Genomic DNA, 16967 nt, shown 5'->3' on the forward strand with positions numbered 1-16967 from the left:
CCACATGAGGCTTTTAACGAAGTCTTTTTGCCTTTGTTTCCATTACCATCTCTGTATCACTTTTTCGGTTTGGGTTTTGTTGTTGGCAGCACATCCCATTTTATTTGTTTTTGTTCTTGTAACCCTTATCCCATTATTGAATAAAAAAAAAAAAAAAATTGATGGAATTGAGATTGAGGTGTGGTGTGTAAAAACAAGAAGATGCCTTCCAACAAGTAAAGGTAATTCGAGACCTACACAGTTTGTCAAAGATAGAGGTAAGAAGATGCCTTCCAATCCGAGAGAGAGAAAAAAAGAAACATGCTCCCACTAAAGCTGGTACGCTCTCTGGTCTTGGGAGAAACCATTAACAACCCTTGCCTTCTGACCCAACAGCATCCCCATAAACAAAATGAGAACGACCACCTTGATCGATATGCCCATGGTGTCCCTGCCCATCACAATCAAACAACAACTACAAGAAGATGCAAGACCGGCGCTGACAAAGTCACCGGAACAAAGACCCCACTGCTCCTCTTCCTTCCAACCAAAGAGCTCATCACAGACACTTACAGACTCGCCACCATAGCCAGAGACATGGGCATGGACTTATACCCCACCCCATCTCTCTCCCACATCATCTTCGCATACCCATCTTCATCATCATCCCCATCAACCTCCTCCTCCTCATCACCATCATCGCCATTCCCTATATCATGGTCATCCTCTTCGCTCTCTTCCCACTCCTTGCCAAACGACGCCGTTCCCCTCCCATTCCCTTCGCTCTCCACAGCCTCTCTCACCCACCTCCGCTCCTTTGCGACACTCTCCAAAGGCCTCTTCAAGCTAGCCTTTATCAACTCCACCCATTTCACAAGCAAAGCAACCACTGACAGCACTAGTAACTGGGATTGTTGCTCAATCTCTCTATTTTCCCGGCTCACCGGTGATCGAATAGACACCATGGATGCCTTTTCTCGGTCTCTGGCAGGAATGGGCTGGACCCTTTTCAAGACCAAGCAAAACCCATCTACGGATTCCGGGGATAGGCGAGTTTTGGGTGGGAGTTCGGTGTATTTGTTCAGAAAGGTCGAGTCGAACCGGGTTCGGGCGGGGCGGTTACATGGGGATGGTGGGAGTGGTGGGGAGTGTAGAATTAGGGAGTTGAGGTTGCCCCAATTGGATTTTCGGAATGCCCCTTTGAGGATTCTGCAGTACATTCTTCTTATGACTGATGATATCTTCTATCTGGCGTGACACCGGTACTTATTTGATTCAATTCTTGGTTTCTTGGTTTTCTTCTGTTACTTTATTTGCATTCCGTGTACTGGTATGTGCGAATTTGACTTAAATATGGTGAATTTATGGTTTTAGATGCCTGTTTTTTATTTAGCTTTTGGTGTCTTGGTTTTTATTTTCTCCTGTCCTTGCTTGTGGATATTAATATGTAGAAATTGAAGTTCAAGTGTGTGATCTTATGGTTCTAGTGTGGACTCCTTTAAGCTAATGTGTGTCAATGGCTGTCTTTGTTTGGTCTGTGTTGTATTCTAGTTTGAAGTTTTTGAGGAATGATGGACTCTTATTGCCAAAAGAAAAAGGAAAAGGAAAATGCTTTTCTTACAAAAGCATCTTACCAAATTTTCGTAAAGTAGATGTGAAAGCTCCCTCGCCAAGAAATGTATAGCACCCAACCCCACCCTGTGTATTCCACAGGACGGCATGCCTCCCTATCATAGTGCAAGATAAGTTTTTCAATATTTTTCTTTTTTGTTTATGACTTTGGTCAAAGGAGAAACCAAAAAGAGAAAGATGAAGCCTGTTTTCCCGTTAGTTTGAATGCTGAGATAGTATTTTTTGCATGGACAGAGAGTGGTCAAGACAGATAGATGAGAAGTTTGAACTAGTTGATGTGGAATTTAAAATTCCATGGTGGATTCAATTGAATAGTATCCTCGATAGCTGATGACACTGAAAATCCATTGTGTAATGCATTGCTTTTATGGATCAATTTTTCTGTCATCAGTTGTCCCCCAAACTGTATAACCGTCAGCATATATGGTTAGCTAGATTCCTTGACCAAATGGACGATCTGTAAAAAAACATGTTATCTCTATACGCCATTTGTTGTAGATTTTGACAATTGTCAGTTGAGTTACCCTGGTATGGTTTTTGGCTCAACATCTAAAGAATTCTAAATTAACCAATATATCTAATTGGCTTTGCCCTTTTTATTTTTTAACTCTTGGATTGTGGCGCTACGCACATGAGAGAGAGGCTTGGTGGAAAATTGTTGTGGATGCCAAGTTTGGCTCTAAGTGGGGTGGATGGCATTCTGTTGACACTCCCGGGCCTCATGGGGTGGGTCTTTGGAGGCATATTAGGAGAGGGTGGTGATTGTTTTCTAAACATATTAAGTTTGATCCAGGAGATGGGTTTCAAAATCAGATTTTGGAATGATGTTTGGTGCGGAGAAACGATTCTTAAGGAAGCTTTTCCAGGCCTATACAACATAGCTAGTGCAAAAGATGCGTTCATTGCCGACAATTTGGAGCTTACGGGTGGAACTCTTCAATGGAATGTTAGTTTCTTTCGATCGGCCCATGATTGGGAATTGGAAGTGCTAGCCTTGTTCTATACTCTGTTATATTCTCAGAGAATGAGTAGGGGAGGGGAGGATAAAATTTGGTGGATCCCATCTAGAAAAGGGAAGTTCGATGTTAGATCCTTCTACAATGCCCTGGTAAGCAAAGAGGCGAGTCCTTTTCCTTGGAAGAGTATTTGGCGCACCAAGGCACCTTTGAGAGTGGCTTTCCTTACTTGGACGGCGGTGTTAGGGAAGATCCTTACTATTGATAATCTCAGAAAAAGGAATCTTATCGTAATCAATAGATGTTGTTTGTGCAAAATTGATGGGGAGACTATTGATCATCTTTTCCTTCATTGTGAGATTGCTAGTTCCTTATGGTATGCCATCTTCAGTCAATTTGGTTTGTCTTGGGTCATGCCTAGCAAGGTGACAGGCTTGTTTGCTTGTTGGTGGTCGGGAGGTCACTCTAGGAGTGCCGTTGTTTGAAAAATGGTTCCTCTATACATAGTGTGGTGTCTATGGTTAGAAAGGAACGAGAGATGCTTTAACGATTCTGAGCGATCCTTGGAGGAACTCACGGCCTTCTTCTTCCATACGCTTTATACTTGGATAGCTGCTTGGCTCGCTCCCTTAGTTGTTAGCTATCTTGATTTCCTTGTTCTTTTCTCTTCTTCTAGTTAGACGTTTCCCTTGTATACTCCCTGTGTACTAGGGTTGCGCCCCTCTGCGCTTTTGTTATATAAACATTACTTATCAAAAAAAAAAAAAATTCCTGGATTGTGTTCAAATAATGAAGGTGTGGGCATTTGGTTCTAGCCTCCGTAAGTGGGAAGCATAAGGTGTAAATAACATACATAAAAAATTCCAATGATTTATGGGTAATATAGGAAACACAAATAATTTAGCAGAAACTCACTACATCATAAATTAAACCTTGAGATTTTATTGTTGGTTCCACAACTTTTGGCAGATTGGGAGACATTAATCAGCTAAATCAGATATACAGTTCGTCAAACATGTTCAACTTACACTCAAAAATATTAAACAAGGCCAATAATATCTTTAAGTTCCTTTGTATTTAGCTTATCAGATTAACTGAGAAAGTATGATTCAGTGCTTGTTGAAGTTGTTCGGGAAAAGGAGCTTGAAGGTGAATGACAACATGGTTGGATTTTGTTAGAAATTTTTCCGGATTGCATGAACTGTACCTTCTTCGACGCGCTTCTGACCTTCAATCTGTATTTCCTGATGCTGCCACGATCGTTGCAAAACAATAAGGGTGTGCTGGCGTGGTCTTACTCTGATTCCTAAGTCAGTTTCTTTGAGAATGTGTATGCCTAAAGCACAAGAATTTAGTCTGAGGTTTGTACCTGGTGGATGGGCCTATTTATAGGCAGAGAAGTTGAGTTAGACCTGGATTAGGTCTCCTACTTCAATTCGACCTGGAGTGTAAAGGAAATTTATTTGGGTCTGGACTCCTATTCCAATTCAACTTGGAATAGGACTGTTTACACCTGATTCTTCAGAATAGTAGAGAGTTTGAGTTGGACCCAAATTGTACTTCCTACTTCAATTCAACTTGGAGCAAGAGCCCAATCCGGACTCTTCGGGATAAGATCCAGCCCTGGAATATCAGGGATTGAGACCCAATAACATCCTTCCTAGGATTTCAAGATAAAGATCCCATATCTTCTGTATCTGAGATGCCTCGGTCTTGTGTTGCCAGGATGCATCTATCCTGGGTTTTGCCTGTAGCGGATGAATCTTCGTCCCGGGATGTGTCATATCTCGAGACCTAATCTCAATGCGCCAACCTGTCATGTCCTCCCGGGATGCATCTATTCCGAGAGTGACACAGCGAGTATTCTTCACGTTCTCCTGGGATATGCCCATCCCGGAAGTCTTGGTATTTGGACTTTGCATTTTGGCAGCTCTTCGTGGGCTGACATTGGCCTTGAAGCCTGTGACTCGTCTAATGGGCTGGTCGAGTGGTATTATTCCAAACAGATTTCATGATATACTTTAATCTGATGTGTACTCTTGACAAGCATATGCGAAAGGAGTGTTGCACACCTTTACAACAAGAAAATGCTGTAGGTCCCAGGTATGTTTCTGATTTTAGCCTTGCGCTTATATGTTGCATCAAGTGCTTTGAGCTACTACTCGTAGTTCACTTGAGACAAGGCCCACTTGCAATTTGGACATTCATCAGTGAACCTTAGTTCTAGTGGTAGGCTTTCATAATTATATTCTTGTGTTGTGCAGATCAAGTTTGACCGTTTCCCTGGTTTTAGAGACGTGGGCATGTAATTATTGCCCCCATATTTAACCCATGACAGTGTCTTCATATCGCCATGTCCGCATACTTCATTGCCTTCCCTCATCATCATCTCATAATACTCATTATGCTGCGGCTTTACCCCTTCCTATCTTTTCTCTTCCTTCTTCACAGCCTCTATACTTCTTTATGCTCTTTGGCAATGCATAGAAGTTTTCTTCAGGCTAGTGTTAATTTTTTCACTTTTCCTTGTACCCCAAATGTGAAATTGGAGAATTTTGAGGATGAGGGTGCTATAATTGATATAATGGAAGGAGCCATATTGATATGAAAGCAATCCACCTCAATACTTTGGTTGGTTATGGCCATAATTGGATGAGTCTTCAAGAAGGTAGACTAGAACCAACTTTAATGATGATGATGCCTATACCTCCTATGGAGTACGGAATTGTTGTGGAAAGATTTCCTGTTCAGGACTGCATTATTAAGGAGTCTGCAGTACAGTTTACTTATAAAAGGCAAAAAGGAAATTAAAGAAGATTTTTCCATACAATTTTCAAGTTCTGATTGATATTTTTATTGTGTATAAACGGGTTTTTTTATCTTCTGGATTTTGGTCTTGTTTCTTTGGTTGCCTTGTATTTCTCATCGGCTAATCTAGAATTGGTTCATAGAATTTGTTATTTTGTTTTGAAAGTAAATAAGCAGTTGCTTTGTCTGCGTCTACAATGCAGGGTTTGGAGCAAGAAGAAAAGGGTCTATCTGAAATTTGGAAGTCATCTCATTCCTCCTACTAACGAGTTTTCTTCGTCCACCCCTCGCGCGCGCGCACTTGCATTTTTCCTTGACACGCTGTGTGGTTCACCAGCTTTAGATTAACTTTTATAATATCACATCCATACTTGTAGAATGTATGTATCTCTCTATATATCTTTTTGTGATCATTTCTTCTTTTCCCTCCCGTTTTTGATTACTTTATTTTGTAATATGTACAACTAATTTGTTAATACTTGTAGGGAAATTATGATAAGTCACCGACCTGCTTTTTGCGATTTTGACTTTAAGACCCATGTTTCTAATTTGATGATTTCGAGACCATAGTATGGGGTCACTTTATTTATTTATTTATTTTTATATAAGTATATTAAAAAAGAACTACAACCGATAACTACAAGAAAGAGTTAGACAACCTAACAATAAGCCACAGAACAACCAAACCAAAGTAAAAAGAAATTAAAAGGTAATGCATCAAATGAATAAGGGGGGATGTTTTTAGTTGATGTGTCAAATTTGACTGAACGAGGTTTTGCTCCACATTGGGGATGAAATGTATTCTTTAGGGCTTGTTTTGATCATGTTTTATTTTTCACTATTTTTTGAATATTTGTTCGGGTGTTTTTATACCAAACTCTAATTTATTTTTAACCCAACTCTAATTTTTTCAACCCAACTCAAAATAAAATAAAATAAAATAAAAAACGATAAAAAAAGCAAAAAAAAAAAGGAAAAAAAAAGGGGGTGCCAAACTAGATGTCCGATAGCGGATTGGTCGCCCTCAAATTGAATGGAAGTGGCTAAGCCATCCCCAAGCGGTTTCCGAGGGTAGCTTAGCCACCACGAAAGCCACCTAGGGTGGCCGATTCACCACCATTAGCTTTACGTGGGGCCAAACCATTCTCAAACACCTTTTGTTTGGCCATCCCTTTCATTTTTTTTTTTTAATTTATATATATATATATATTTTTAATTTTTTTTTTCAATTTAATTCACGTTTTCAAACATCTTTTCTAATTTTGTTTTATATTCTTCCATCCAAACATATATTTTTTTTTAAAAAAATAATAATAAAAAATCGCACACCTAAACAAACACTTCCATTAAACTTGATGGGACAAAAATGTGAGTCAATACAGTAGCAAAACCGTGTTCTCTCTCACACCTTTTTCTCTCTCTGTGTCTTGTGGGACAGTTTTTATTTTCTTGTAGCTTTTGAGAGTTTCAAAGGGAGAGACAGAGAGAGAGAGAGAGAGAGAAAGTATATGCTGGAATGGATGGAGGCTAACACTTTAGTGAGGAAGAAGAGACAAGGCAGTCAAGCGTTGCTTTCCTCCATTTTTTGGGTTTCACCAAAAGAAATATTGGAATTTATATGAATTCCGCTTTTACTCATTTAACAAGTATGCTTCGACAGTTTGAAATAATCTCATTGTTTTTTTTTTTTAAAAAAAAAAAAAAAAAAGAGCAGAGGAAATTCCTATAATCTTGACAGCAAGCAGGAAAGACGAAAGATGCAAATAACATGAAGAAGATGAATAGAGAGTCATTTTCAGATCCGACTAGCTTTGACAAGGGAAGAAGAGGTTGAGAAAAGATTGAAAAAAAATAATAATAATAATAACATCCAAGAGACATCGATAATATCCAAGGTTTTAAGTTTCAGAAATATTACAATGCCCTTTTCTTACTTCTTTGGGTATGTTCCGGTGGAGGACGTTTCCCGTCAACAATTATGGATCTCTTTACAAATCATATACAATAATAATACACCAATAATCCCATGACTCCCAATATTTCCAACTTCAACAACTCTGTTCTGGGTTTCTTCTTTACCAACACAACAATTAACATAAAGCTACTACCCCTTTAAGAAATTCTCAAATTCCACTATTTCCATGCAATTAACAACTTACAGAAATATTATGCTGACAAAATCATGCCGCATGAGCACCATGTGTTCGCGAAGCCCATATGCCAAAGACAAGAAACCAAAACACAAACAATATTGCCCAGTAGCGTGCAGGTCCATACTTGATTCTGGTCAGCACAAACTGCAAAATTCAATATCAAAATGATCACATTCAAATCCATGGTTGCTACATTCCAATTGGAATTCAGTTACAGCTGCAACTCCATTGTTTGGATCACAAATACTTCAAAATAATAGCTAAAATATTCTGATTATGCATCAATTAATTCACAAAAAGAATCCATGAATCCAAGTAGATGAAACTTAAAGATAGCTAAGAACTTGTAGGAACTCTTATTGGCAGAGAATAAAAAGACAAGCCATATGGCCAATGTTACATATTAGTTATGACTTGCTTTTGGAATCATATTTAAGGTCGCACACAACTTCAGTTCCACAAACCCAACCACAGAATCTGACTTGAATTTGTCAAAAAATTAGGTATAGTAACTTCTCAAACGTCAATCACGTTGAAACCCTATCAAGTATCATCAATGGTGTATAGGGAGAAGGAAACAGGGAGCAAAAGCCAACAAGGGGTATGAACAGAATGAATGAAATTGAGTTTCTTTGAAAGTCAGAGGGGCCCAACCCCTTCTTAACTGATCTCTTTTCTCTTCTCTCTCTCCATCATCTTATCTTTAGAAACTTCTACTCTCTTTCCTCTAGCTGAAAATTCTCAGCAGTTCCACATTTGCGCCACTCCCTTGATCTGAGTTATGACATCTAGAATATAGGAAGCTGATCCTAAGAATTGAGATTGAGGCTGAGGAGGAACACAAGACAAACAAAAGTGGTTTGGACCGAGCTTTGAGAATTTTAAATATCCAAACCAGGTTAAAAAAAAAATGCCTTGGGTTTCGACATATGAGTGAGTGCATGCACATGTTTTCAAAAGGCCTGAGCTTTCATTTTTTGCTGTGTGGTGCCAAGAGTAAAAAAGGTACTTTTATTACCCAAACTGCTTATTTATATAGAATAAACACATACCAACTCAGGCTTTTGAGCAGAAGCAGTAATATGCTACTTACAAAGCGAAAGAAAACGACAACTGTTAGAGCACAAATGCCTCCAAGGAGAATATGAAGACCACTTCTGGCAGTTTTCTGCATATCAAAGAGGAAAGTATCAAATAAAGCATATAATAAGGACATGATGGTTAAAATGATAAACACAACAAGCACCGATGAAAAACAATATAAACGGATATCCTTATACGTATATAAAAAAATTAAAAAAGAAGCAAGCATTTTCTTTGCAGTTAAAAGCAATAGCTCCTGGTCAGAATTGTACGTATCTGATAACTTCACTGCAATTTTTGCTTTAACAATTAGGATGTAGAAATACAATATATTAGAAGCTTATATAATAATATTCCTATTTTCATTTACCATTTTACAAGATGTCTTGAACATAGGTCACACATAAAGGAAGTATCATACATATAGCAAACAAGTGAAATAAAAATATAAGAAAAATGTAAAATCAGTTCTTGTGGTTTCATTAATTTGTAATCAGCTCCCTATGATTTTAAAATGTTCTTGGAACTCCCTGTGTTATGCAAAAATAACAAATTACTCTCTACTATCAAATTCTGCCAAAATACTTGGCAAATTCTATTAATGTATCACGTTAGATCCATTGAAAGTACCACATGTCACCATAATAAAAAATATATAAAAGATAAAATATAAAAACTAAAAGGAGAAATTTCATTAACCTCCTTAAATTTTCATCACTTTTGCAATCACCACCTAAAGCTCAAAAATACTCAATTTAGTGTACCAAACTTTTAAAAATTTGCAATGCCACCCTATTAAATCCTAAAGGAAAAGCCTTGGAAATTCCTAAATACTTTTTTTTAAAAAAAAAAACAAAAAGGCAGGAATTCTTTGGTGGGGTGACTCAAACCCACGAGCATGGGTTTGGTGGTGACTGTCGTGGGTCACAACATGACCTAATGTTAGTCATCGAACTAATGATGTAGTTTTTTTTTTTTTTTTTTTTTTTTAAGAAAAAAAAAAAAAAAATACAAATTAAGGTAATTTTTTAATTTTACAAGGATATAACTTATAAGGGTCATTTCACAAATTTACCATCTAATTTAGCCACAAACACTAACAAGGGGGTGACATTGCAATTTTTTTAAGTTTGACACACTAAATTGAGAGTTTTTGAAGTTTTAGGGAGTGATTGCAAAAGCGATGAAAGTTTAGAGAGGTTTGTTGAAGTTTCTCAAAACAATTTTTTTTTAATAAAAATAAAAATTAAAAACTAAAAGAAAAAAAAAAAAAAGTGGTGGGGACTTTGATTCCTGGTGTAGCCATTTTTCTGGTTTCCCAACGTCTTTAATGGAGGAAGTGAACGCCCCCACACTCGTGAAGGGCTTTGATTTACCATTATAGAAATTTGATATGCCTCTTATGCAAACATAACATCAACATCACCTGAACACTAACAGCAAGATAGCTTTTATTTTTCATCTAGTTAGGTCAAAAATAGCCACAATTTGGTACCAGGATCTCTTCTTCATGCTAGTATTACTAGTTTTGTAATTGAGAATCATAGCAGAGGGCGGCTTGGGGGTGGCAGAGCCAACACTGTCTTCTAGGTCCCACACACTTTTTATATATATATATATAAAAAGTTTTTAATTATAATTTTAGTTTTCATTTGTTATATATTTATATATTTTTTTATTATGGGTGACAAGTGTCGTAATTTCATTAGATCTGACGTAGCACACTAATGGAATCCATCAAGTATTTTTACAGAATTTGATAGTAGAGAGTAATTTGTTATTTTTGCACACCACAAGGAGCTTTCAAAACATTTTAAAACCATAGAGAGCTTATTGCAAATCAGACTAATTAGTGAAACCATAGAAACTGATTTTGCATTTTTTCCTAAAAATATTTCCAAAGACGAAGAACTAATCAAAAGGAAGACGAAAAATCATGACTGCTGCATTATATAAATCCAACCATACACTTTTTAACCATTGAAGCACTTTAAGTTGAGAGAGTTGCTCATCAATAATAAACCAGATAACACAAATCAAACCAAGAAAGACATACATCCCAACACTTGAGATATTTCATAAAACTAACATGCACAACAGGAAATCTCCAACTCATAATGATGTTATTCTAGTACTTCTCGGCTCAAAATATCACAGCACGCAGCAATAGTCAAAAAGTGGTATAGAGCTAAATTTGATTTACAAGAAAATGCAAACTAACGTGATTAACAATTAACACATCTCACCTAGTAATTTTGAGGATATATCTATTGAAATATGCTAGATTTCTCGCTCAAGAAAATCATGCCTAGACTTATTTAATATAAATACATACATAAGGGTATGATAGTGATTGTTCTATGAATATGTGTATTCTTATTATGAATGTATGCATATTAATATGTAAAATAAATCTGGACATGAATTGCTTATCAGCATGCATGCATGTAATTCTGTTTCAAGCATAAATGTATTTATGTAGATAACATAGATCTAGACATGATTTCCTTATACAAGTGGTTATAGTATGTTAGAGTATATTTTTTTAGTTGTTTTTCGTTTGCTTGTATCTTCCAAGCTGGATTCATATGATGTATATGCTCCAGCTTGAGGAGGAGTATTAGAAGTGTTAGGGTTTGAGTCATTAGGGTTTTGAGGGTAGTTTGGTCTTTATGGTATTTTCCTAATCCTATATAATAGGATGCTTGTATTAGGTTAAAGATAAGCTCCAAGAGCAAACTAACAATACTAACTGCATATGAGATGTCTGGCCTAGTAATAGTGAGATAATTCAACTTTCCAACTACGCGACGATACCTACCAGGATCTTCAAACAATTCCCCTTCATCCTATAGTAATTTCAAATTAGGATCCATTGGAATGTCAACAGGACGAGCACCCAAATACCTGTCTCTTCTAACAAATCAAGTACATATTTTCTCTGAGATACATTGAAGAGTTAGTGTTTGAGTCATTAGGGTTTTGAGGCTAGTTTGATCTTTATGGTATTTCCCTAATCCTATATAATAGGATGCTTGTATTAGGTTAAAGATAAGTTGAATAATATAATAGCCTCCGCCTTTTGTGTCTATACCGTTCTTACAAACTTCAACATGGTATCAGAGCTTGTTTCGTTTCTGGGATAATCTGTCCTTGGGTTTTTCTCTTGTTGGCAGCAGCACTGCCCGTGTGGGCAGCACCTTTGTAGCAGTTTATTTTTTATGTTTTATGGTTACCGAAATACCTCCGGTGGGAAAAAAAAAAAAAAAAGTTGCCAGTGTGATTTTGTGATGTTGAAAAGTTACTGTGGCCCTCTATTGGTTCTGTAGCCACTGTTTTTGGAGTGGCCGGAGTGGTCTGTATTCTCCGGCGAGCTCCAGCGAGTCTCCGGTGAAGGTCCGACGAGCCTTGATTGTTTCTGTTATGTTTTTCACTATTTTAGGTATTGCCGGCATGTTCTGTCTATCTCCGGCGAGTTTCGGCAATTTCCAACTAAGTGTTTTTTTTCCCAGTAGTTGTTTTCCGGCGAAACTTGTTAGTTAATCATGTGTTTGTTGTTGGTTGTTGGTTGTTGGTGATCGATGTATCTGACCAGCCTTGGATTCTACGGCGAGAACCGATCCAATGTTGTGATCGATGTCGACCGGCCTTGGTGTTTTACGGCGAGAACCGATCTCTAGATCGATGTATCTGACCGGCCTTGGATTCTTTGGCGAGAACCAATCCAATATTGTGATCGATGTGTCCGACCGGCCTTGGTGTTTTGCGGCGAGATCTGATCAAACCTTGGTTGTTCAAGTTTCCAACGAGTTTTCGACCGGCGTTGAAGTTTTATTTAATTATCTTGTTGTTTGTATTGTGTACTCCAAGTTGTTCCAGCTTGAGGGAGAGTGTTAGAGTATGTTTTTCTAATTGTTTTTCGTTTGCTTGTATCTTTCAAGCTGGATTCATATGATGTATATGCTCTAGCTTGAGGGGTGTGTTAGAAGTGTTAGGGTTTGAGTCATTAGGGCTTTGAGGGTAGTTTGGTCTTTATGGTATATAGGATTAGGGAAATACCATAAAGACCAAACTACCCTCAAAGCCCTAATGACTCAAACCCTAACACTTCTAACATAGTAGAAACTATATTATTCTCCATTAGGGAAATTATACAATTAGAAAATACAGTGAAGAAAAGTAGGGAGTACTGAAGAAAATAAACAAAGGGATTATTTTTTTTCAATTTTTTAGCTATTAAAAAAAGGTGGAGAGAAAATAAAGAGAAGAAGGAAAATGAAGTTTCAGTCCTCTCTTCCTTACACCCAACATTGTCTCCAGATCTGACCTAGTCTGAGAGAATATTTGGTGGGCCTGAGAGGAAAATGAGGGCATCTTTTCCTCACATTTCTTTTCTTTTCTGCCACTTTTGACAAACCAAACATTCTATTCATTTCCTCAGAAATGAAACAAATGTGGTGTTAATGCTTGGTTGTGTCTAATAAATAAACACCAATTTTTACCACTTGCTAGTTAATAGAAATTCTGCCAAGCATTTACACAAGCCTGTACAGGAAACAATATTTGGCAACGTTAGCTTATTACAAATTAATGATTTGTAAAGTGCCAAACAGAATGTGGCAACTCCAACACAGAATGACATAACAAATAGATGAAGTGATATTCCAACAATTCCTATCATTTCCATCACTTGCCATGTTCATTTTGAATGGCAAAAGGTGCCTATACTCGTGCAAGTATTTTAATACGGACCAAAGAGTTAAAATGTCTCTACACATAAGATGAGCTAATAACCCTATAAATTGAATTTCAACGTGAATGCGAAGTTCCCTGTGTGCACTATATTCTTAATAAACTAAAAAGAACACTTAATCTAACATACCTTCCCAACACGAGGGGCAATGAGCCATGCAAGAGTAACAGTAAGAAGCCCTGTAGCAAGTAGAATCCCAGTACCTTCCACAGCCCACTTAGTTGCAGGATTTTCATCAGGGACAACATCTTCAGAGACAGTATTCACAGGTTGTTCAGATACAACCTGTGAAACTGCAGCAGAATTATTGTAGTTAATATTATTGTATGGATTAAACCACAATGAAATCTCACTAAGCCGCTGCCTTCGGATAGCAGCAACAGCATCAGGATCCACGCCTGTACTTGCATACACCAGTGCAGGAATGGGTTCTCCACTAGCAGTCCTTTCTCTCAATGCTTCATATTCTTTCAAGGAACCTACAACCTTCTTGAAGTCAGCAGTTCTAATATTTTTTGCAACATGTCCACAGATTTCACAAATAGTGGATCCATGGTTTACAAACCATTTTAGAGCACAAGCATAGTGAACTAAACCAAGGTCATTTTTGCAAGAGCAACCAAGCTCCACCAATGAGTCTTGATTGTAACATGAACCCATCTCCATGTCAGTATTACAAATGAAAACCTCCCCATCAGGACTAATAAACTCCACAAGCCCAGCTTCTCTGCCAACATTCTTTTTGAGGGATAATTTACTTTCAACGTCTTTCAAAACTTCCTTGTTGTCAGGCTTCACCTCCCCATAGCTTTTACTTGCTTCTTGTAGTGGAGAAATGATTCCCAGAAATCCTAAAGCAACATCCCCTCTTTTGTCAGATTCAGCACATTGGCACACACGACAGGCTGGCAGGCCTGCCTCCCTGTCTAGACTATCGCGTGGCTGAGTCCCTAATTCTTCACTCTCGATGGATAAGCAATCCTCATTGCTGACTCCATCCTTTATTGTATGCAACAAATTTTCCTTGCCCATCAAATTAATCAAATCTTTGGATTCCAACACAAAACTTGCATATCAGATTATTGCACTATTTGGCTTCAATATATTCTACTTAATCAAGCTCAGGAGGCCAATGTTCCCATTGTGTGTTTCTATGGCAAAGACAACAAGCACTACTATTGCAACAAGAAATTGACAAGTAAATAAATCTTTTGTTCCAGCTGTAAAAGAAACTCAAGACTTTTAGCATAACTTAAGGCAGTGGTGCAAGTCAAGAAGATGGAGAAATACACATACAGAAGAATATTCCCAACTTCCTATTCCCACAAATTCCTGTTTCAGAAGCACAATGACATGAAAATCCGTTATTCTGTGACTTGAGGCACATCAATCTCCATAGCACCTTTATTAAAAGCTCTAGTTGATGCACTGACATGTGAAAATGATACCATCATTAGGAATTAATAATTACAGCATCCAAAAGATCCAATGATCCAAAAAAAAAAAAAAAAAAAATTGAAAAAAAAAAAAAATAATAAGAGAATATTATATCTTGAGACTAATACTCTCATCCAAAATTAAAAATGTCTCCTAAAAAATAAAAATTTTAGAATTAGGTCACTCTAAAAGCTGGAATGGGACATGCTTAAGTAAAAAGCTGTCACTTTAGGACTGTTTCAGACAATTATATAAATCAAGATCAACCATGCAAGCAATCTATTTAGAAGCTTCCTGACTTAGAAGTAAATACAAAAATGTGGCAACATACAAAATTCTACCTTACCAAAAGACGTCCTTTAAGCAATGAGACTTCAAACCATCTTATTTGGGCCAAGATCACTATATTGAACTAGGATAAGATAAATTGTACCTCTCTAACACCTCAACATGCATTAATGGCAGTTTAACCAATAAGAAAAGCATGTCAAGTAATAAGTTAGAGAAGGTTCACCTTCAAACCCTTTCATCGCTGACACTGTCAACTCAAATGACATTTACAATCTGAAATAAACGATGATATATTTTTCTAATTTTAAGATTTTGTGCTTAATAATCAGTTTATGCACATTAACATTAACATCTAATTCCATTGAAGAAGGGACCAAGATACAAAACATGGGACAACATATATTTGATCGTTAACTTTTCAATCAAATAATGTAGCGATTCAAGAAGGTTCTCATGAACACGAAAGATAGCTTGTTAAAGGTAGAACGCATCTGGAAATTCTAGATATATCATTTCACTAACACCGTAGAACAAATTCAGTAGAAGAAGAAGAGATATACAAATCTTAGGAGCTGAATTTACATATTTAAGTTGAAGTACACAACCCGCGCGCACACACACACTCTCATTGCAAAGCCTCAGAAACAGCACTTACAGCTTGTGATGCACGCCATTAAATCATAAGTAATCTGAACGATCAAATATCTCAAAATTCAGGCAATATTATTGTAGAATTGAAATGGGCAAGCGGCAATTTACCTAGTACGGATCATATTTCATAGAAATGAAAAGAAATGGAAAGAAGGCAATAGATCACACTCGTGAACAAAGCCAATAACACAATGAAGAAGCAGAAATCATGGAATGAAGTTTAATCTATTCTCAACCGGACGAGATCGCTCTGTACAGAACGGAAATAAACGAAAGTAAAAGAAAACGAACCTCTCTCAATACACGCGCCTGGCTTTAAAGAAGAAATGGCATCAGATACCCAGATCGATCACCACAATAAACCAGAAGTGAAACAATTCTCCCTCTCTCCCTCTCTCTGTGACTCTGTCCTTTCCGGGTGGAGCCTTCCAGTGGACGTCACCATTCAACCGAGGCTACGTGCACGGCCGGCTCTTCCCATTAGGCAACTTTTGCCTTTTGCTTTTGCCGTCGCGTAAACCCTCAATGTAGGGTGAAAATATCCGTCGATAATAACCGCCCGTATCCATTATTTGTAAAAACTATACACATATCCGTATTTTCTTTATATATAATGTAATATATATTATACATTTTCTTTATATATATATATATATATATATATATATATTATACATATTTAATATATATTTAAGTTTCAAATTCAAGCCTTGAACCATCTTCTCCTTTTTTTTTTTTTTTTTTTTTTTTTTTTTTTTGTAAGAGACACAAACACAAACACAAACACAAACACAAACAGAGCAAAAACAACAAGAAACAAAACTAGTAGGGGGGATGGATCCTTCCCACTACAAATGGAAAAAGATGGGGAATGAGGTAAGTGAGTGGAAATGCAGCGGGAATGAACTCTAGTCGCGGCTCAATAAGCTACATGGTAAGCGCAGAAGTTTGCACTTCTGTGAACTTTTTTTGTCTTCCAAGAAGAAGATGGGGGAATCATAGCAATGGAGTCGGCAATAATGTTCTCAATTTTCCAATCTTGAACCAGGGACCAGTGTTGGAGCGACATGATGACAATAAAAGAGTCACCTTCCAAAATAAAATCTAAGATATTGAGAGAGATTGCCAAAGAGACAGTAAGAGACATGGCCAAAGCCTCCCCATAAGTGGGGTCACATGGAGGACTAATCTTTGAAAGTGCCTTAATTATTTTGCCACTTGAAT

General features: G+C 37.3%; 2 protein-coding genes across 3 annotated transcripts; one reads left to right on the forward strand and one right to left on the reverse strand.

Annotated features, from left to right (window-relative positions):
* Nucleotides 1-233: 233 nt before the first annotated feature.
* LOC132165937 (topoisomerase I damage affected-like protein) lies at nt 234-5934 on the forward strand. Its single transcript, XM_059576649.2, has 2 exons — nt 234-1241; nt 5579-5934. The coding sequence occupies exon 1, from the start codon at nt 301-303 to the stop codon at nt 1234-1236; it is 936 nt and encodes a 311-aa protein (XP_059432632.2). The 5' UTR covers nt 234-300; the 3' UTR covers nt 1237-1241; nt 5579-5934.
* Nucleotides 5935-7236: 1302 nt separating this feature from the next.
* LOC132165419 (RING/FYVE/PHD zinc finger superfamily protein) lies at nt 7237-16282 on the reverse strand. Of its 2 annotated transcripts, none has more exons than XM_059575968.2 (4): nt 16035-16282; nt 13494-14696; nt 8622-8696; nt 7237-7672 (listed from the first exon to the last, which is right to left on the reverse strand). In XM_059575968.2, the coding sequence occupies exons 2-4, from the start codon at nt 14394-14396 to the stop codon at nt 7556-7558; spliced, it is 1095 nt and encodes a 364-aa protein (XP_059431951.1). In that variant the 5' UTR covers nt 14397-14696; nt 16035-16282; the 3' UTR covers nt 7237-7555. The 2 variants fall into 2 exon arrangements, with proteins under 2 accessions (XP_059431951.1, XP_059431950.1); XM_059575967.2 differs by having other exon boundaries at nt 13494-14792.
* Nucleotides 16283-16967: the final 685 nt, after the last annotated feature.

This window comes from Corylus avellana, chromosome 11, assembly GCF_965113065.1.
Source record: "Corylus avellana chromosome 11, dhCorAvel1.hap1.2, whole genome shotgun sequence".
Classification (NCBI taxonomy): domain Eukaryota; kingdom Viridiplantae; phylum Streptophyta; class Magnoliopsida; order Fagales; family Betulaceae; genus Corylus; species Corylus avellana.

What these genes read in the sequence shown, in the direction of transcription:
- LOC132165937 (XM_059576649.2), top strand. Translation starts at nt 301, where the DNA reads ATGCTCCCACTAAAGCTGGTACGCTCTCTGGTCTTGGGAGAAACCATT.
- LOC132165419 (XM_059575968.2), bottom strand. Translation starts at nt 14,396, where the DNA reads ATGGGCAAGGAAAATTTGTTGCATACAATAAAGGATGGAGTCAGCAAT. An exon ending in TTGCCCCTCGTGTTGGGAAG is followed by an intron (nt 8,697 to 13,493) that starts GTATGTTAGATT and finishes TTTGATATGCAG; the next exon opens with AAAACTGCCAGAAGTGGTCT. An exon ending in TTGTCGTTTTCTTTCGCTTT is followed by an intron (nt 7,673 to 8,621) that starts GTAAGTAGCATA and finishes TGAATTTTGCAG; the next exon opens with TTTGTGCTGACCAGAATCAA.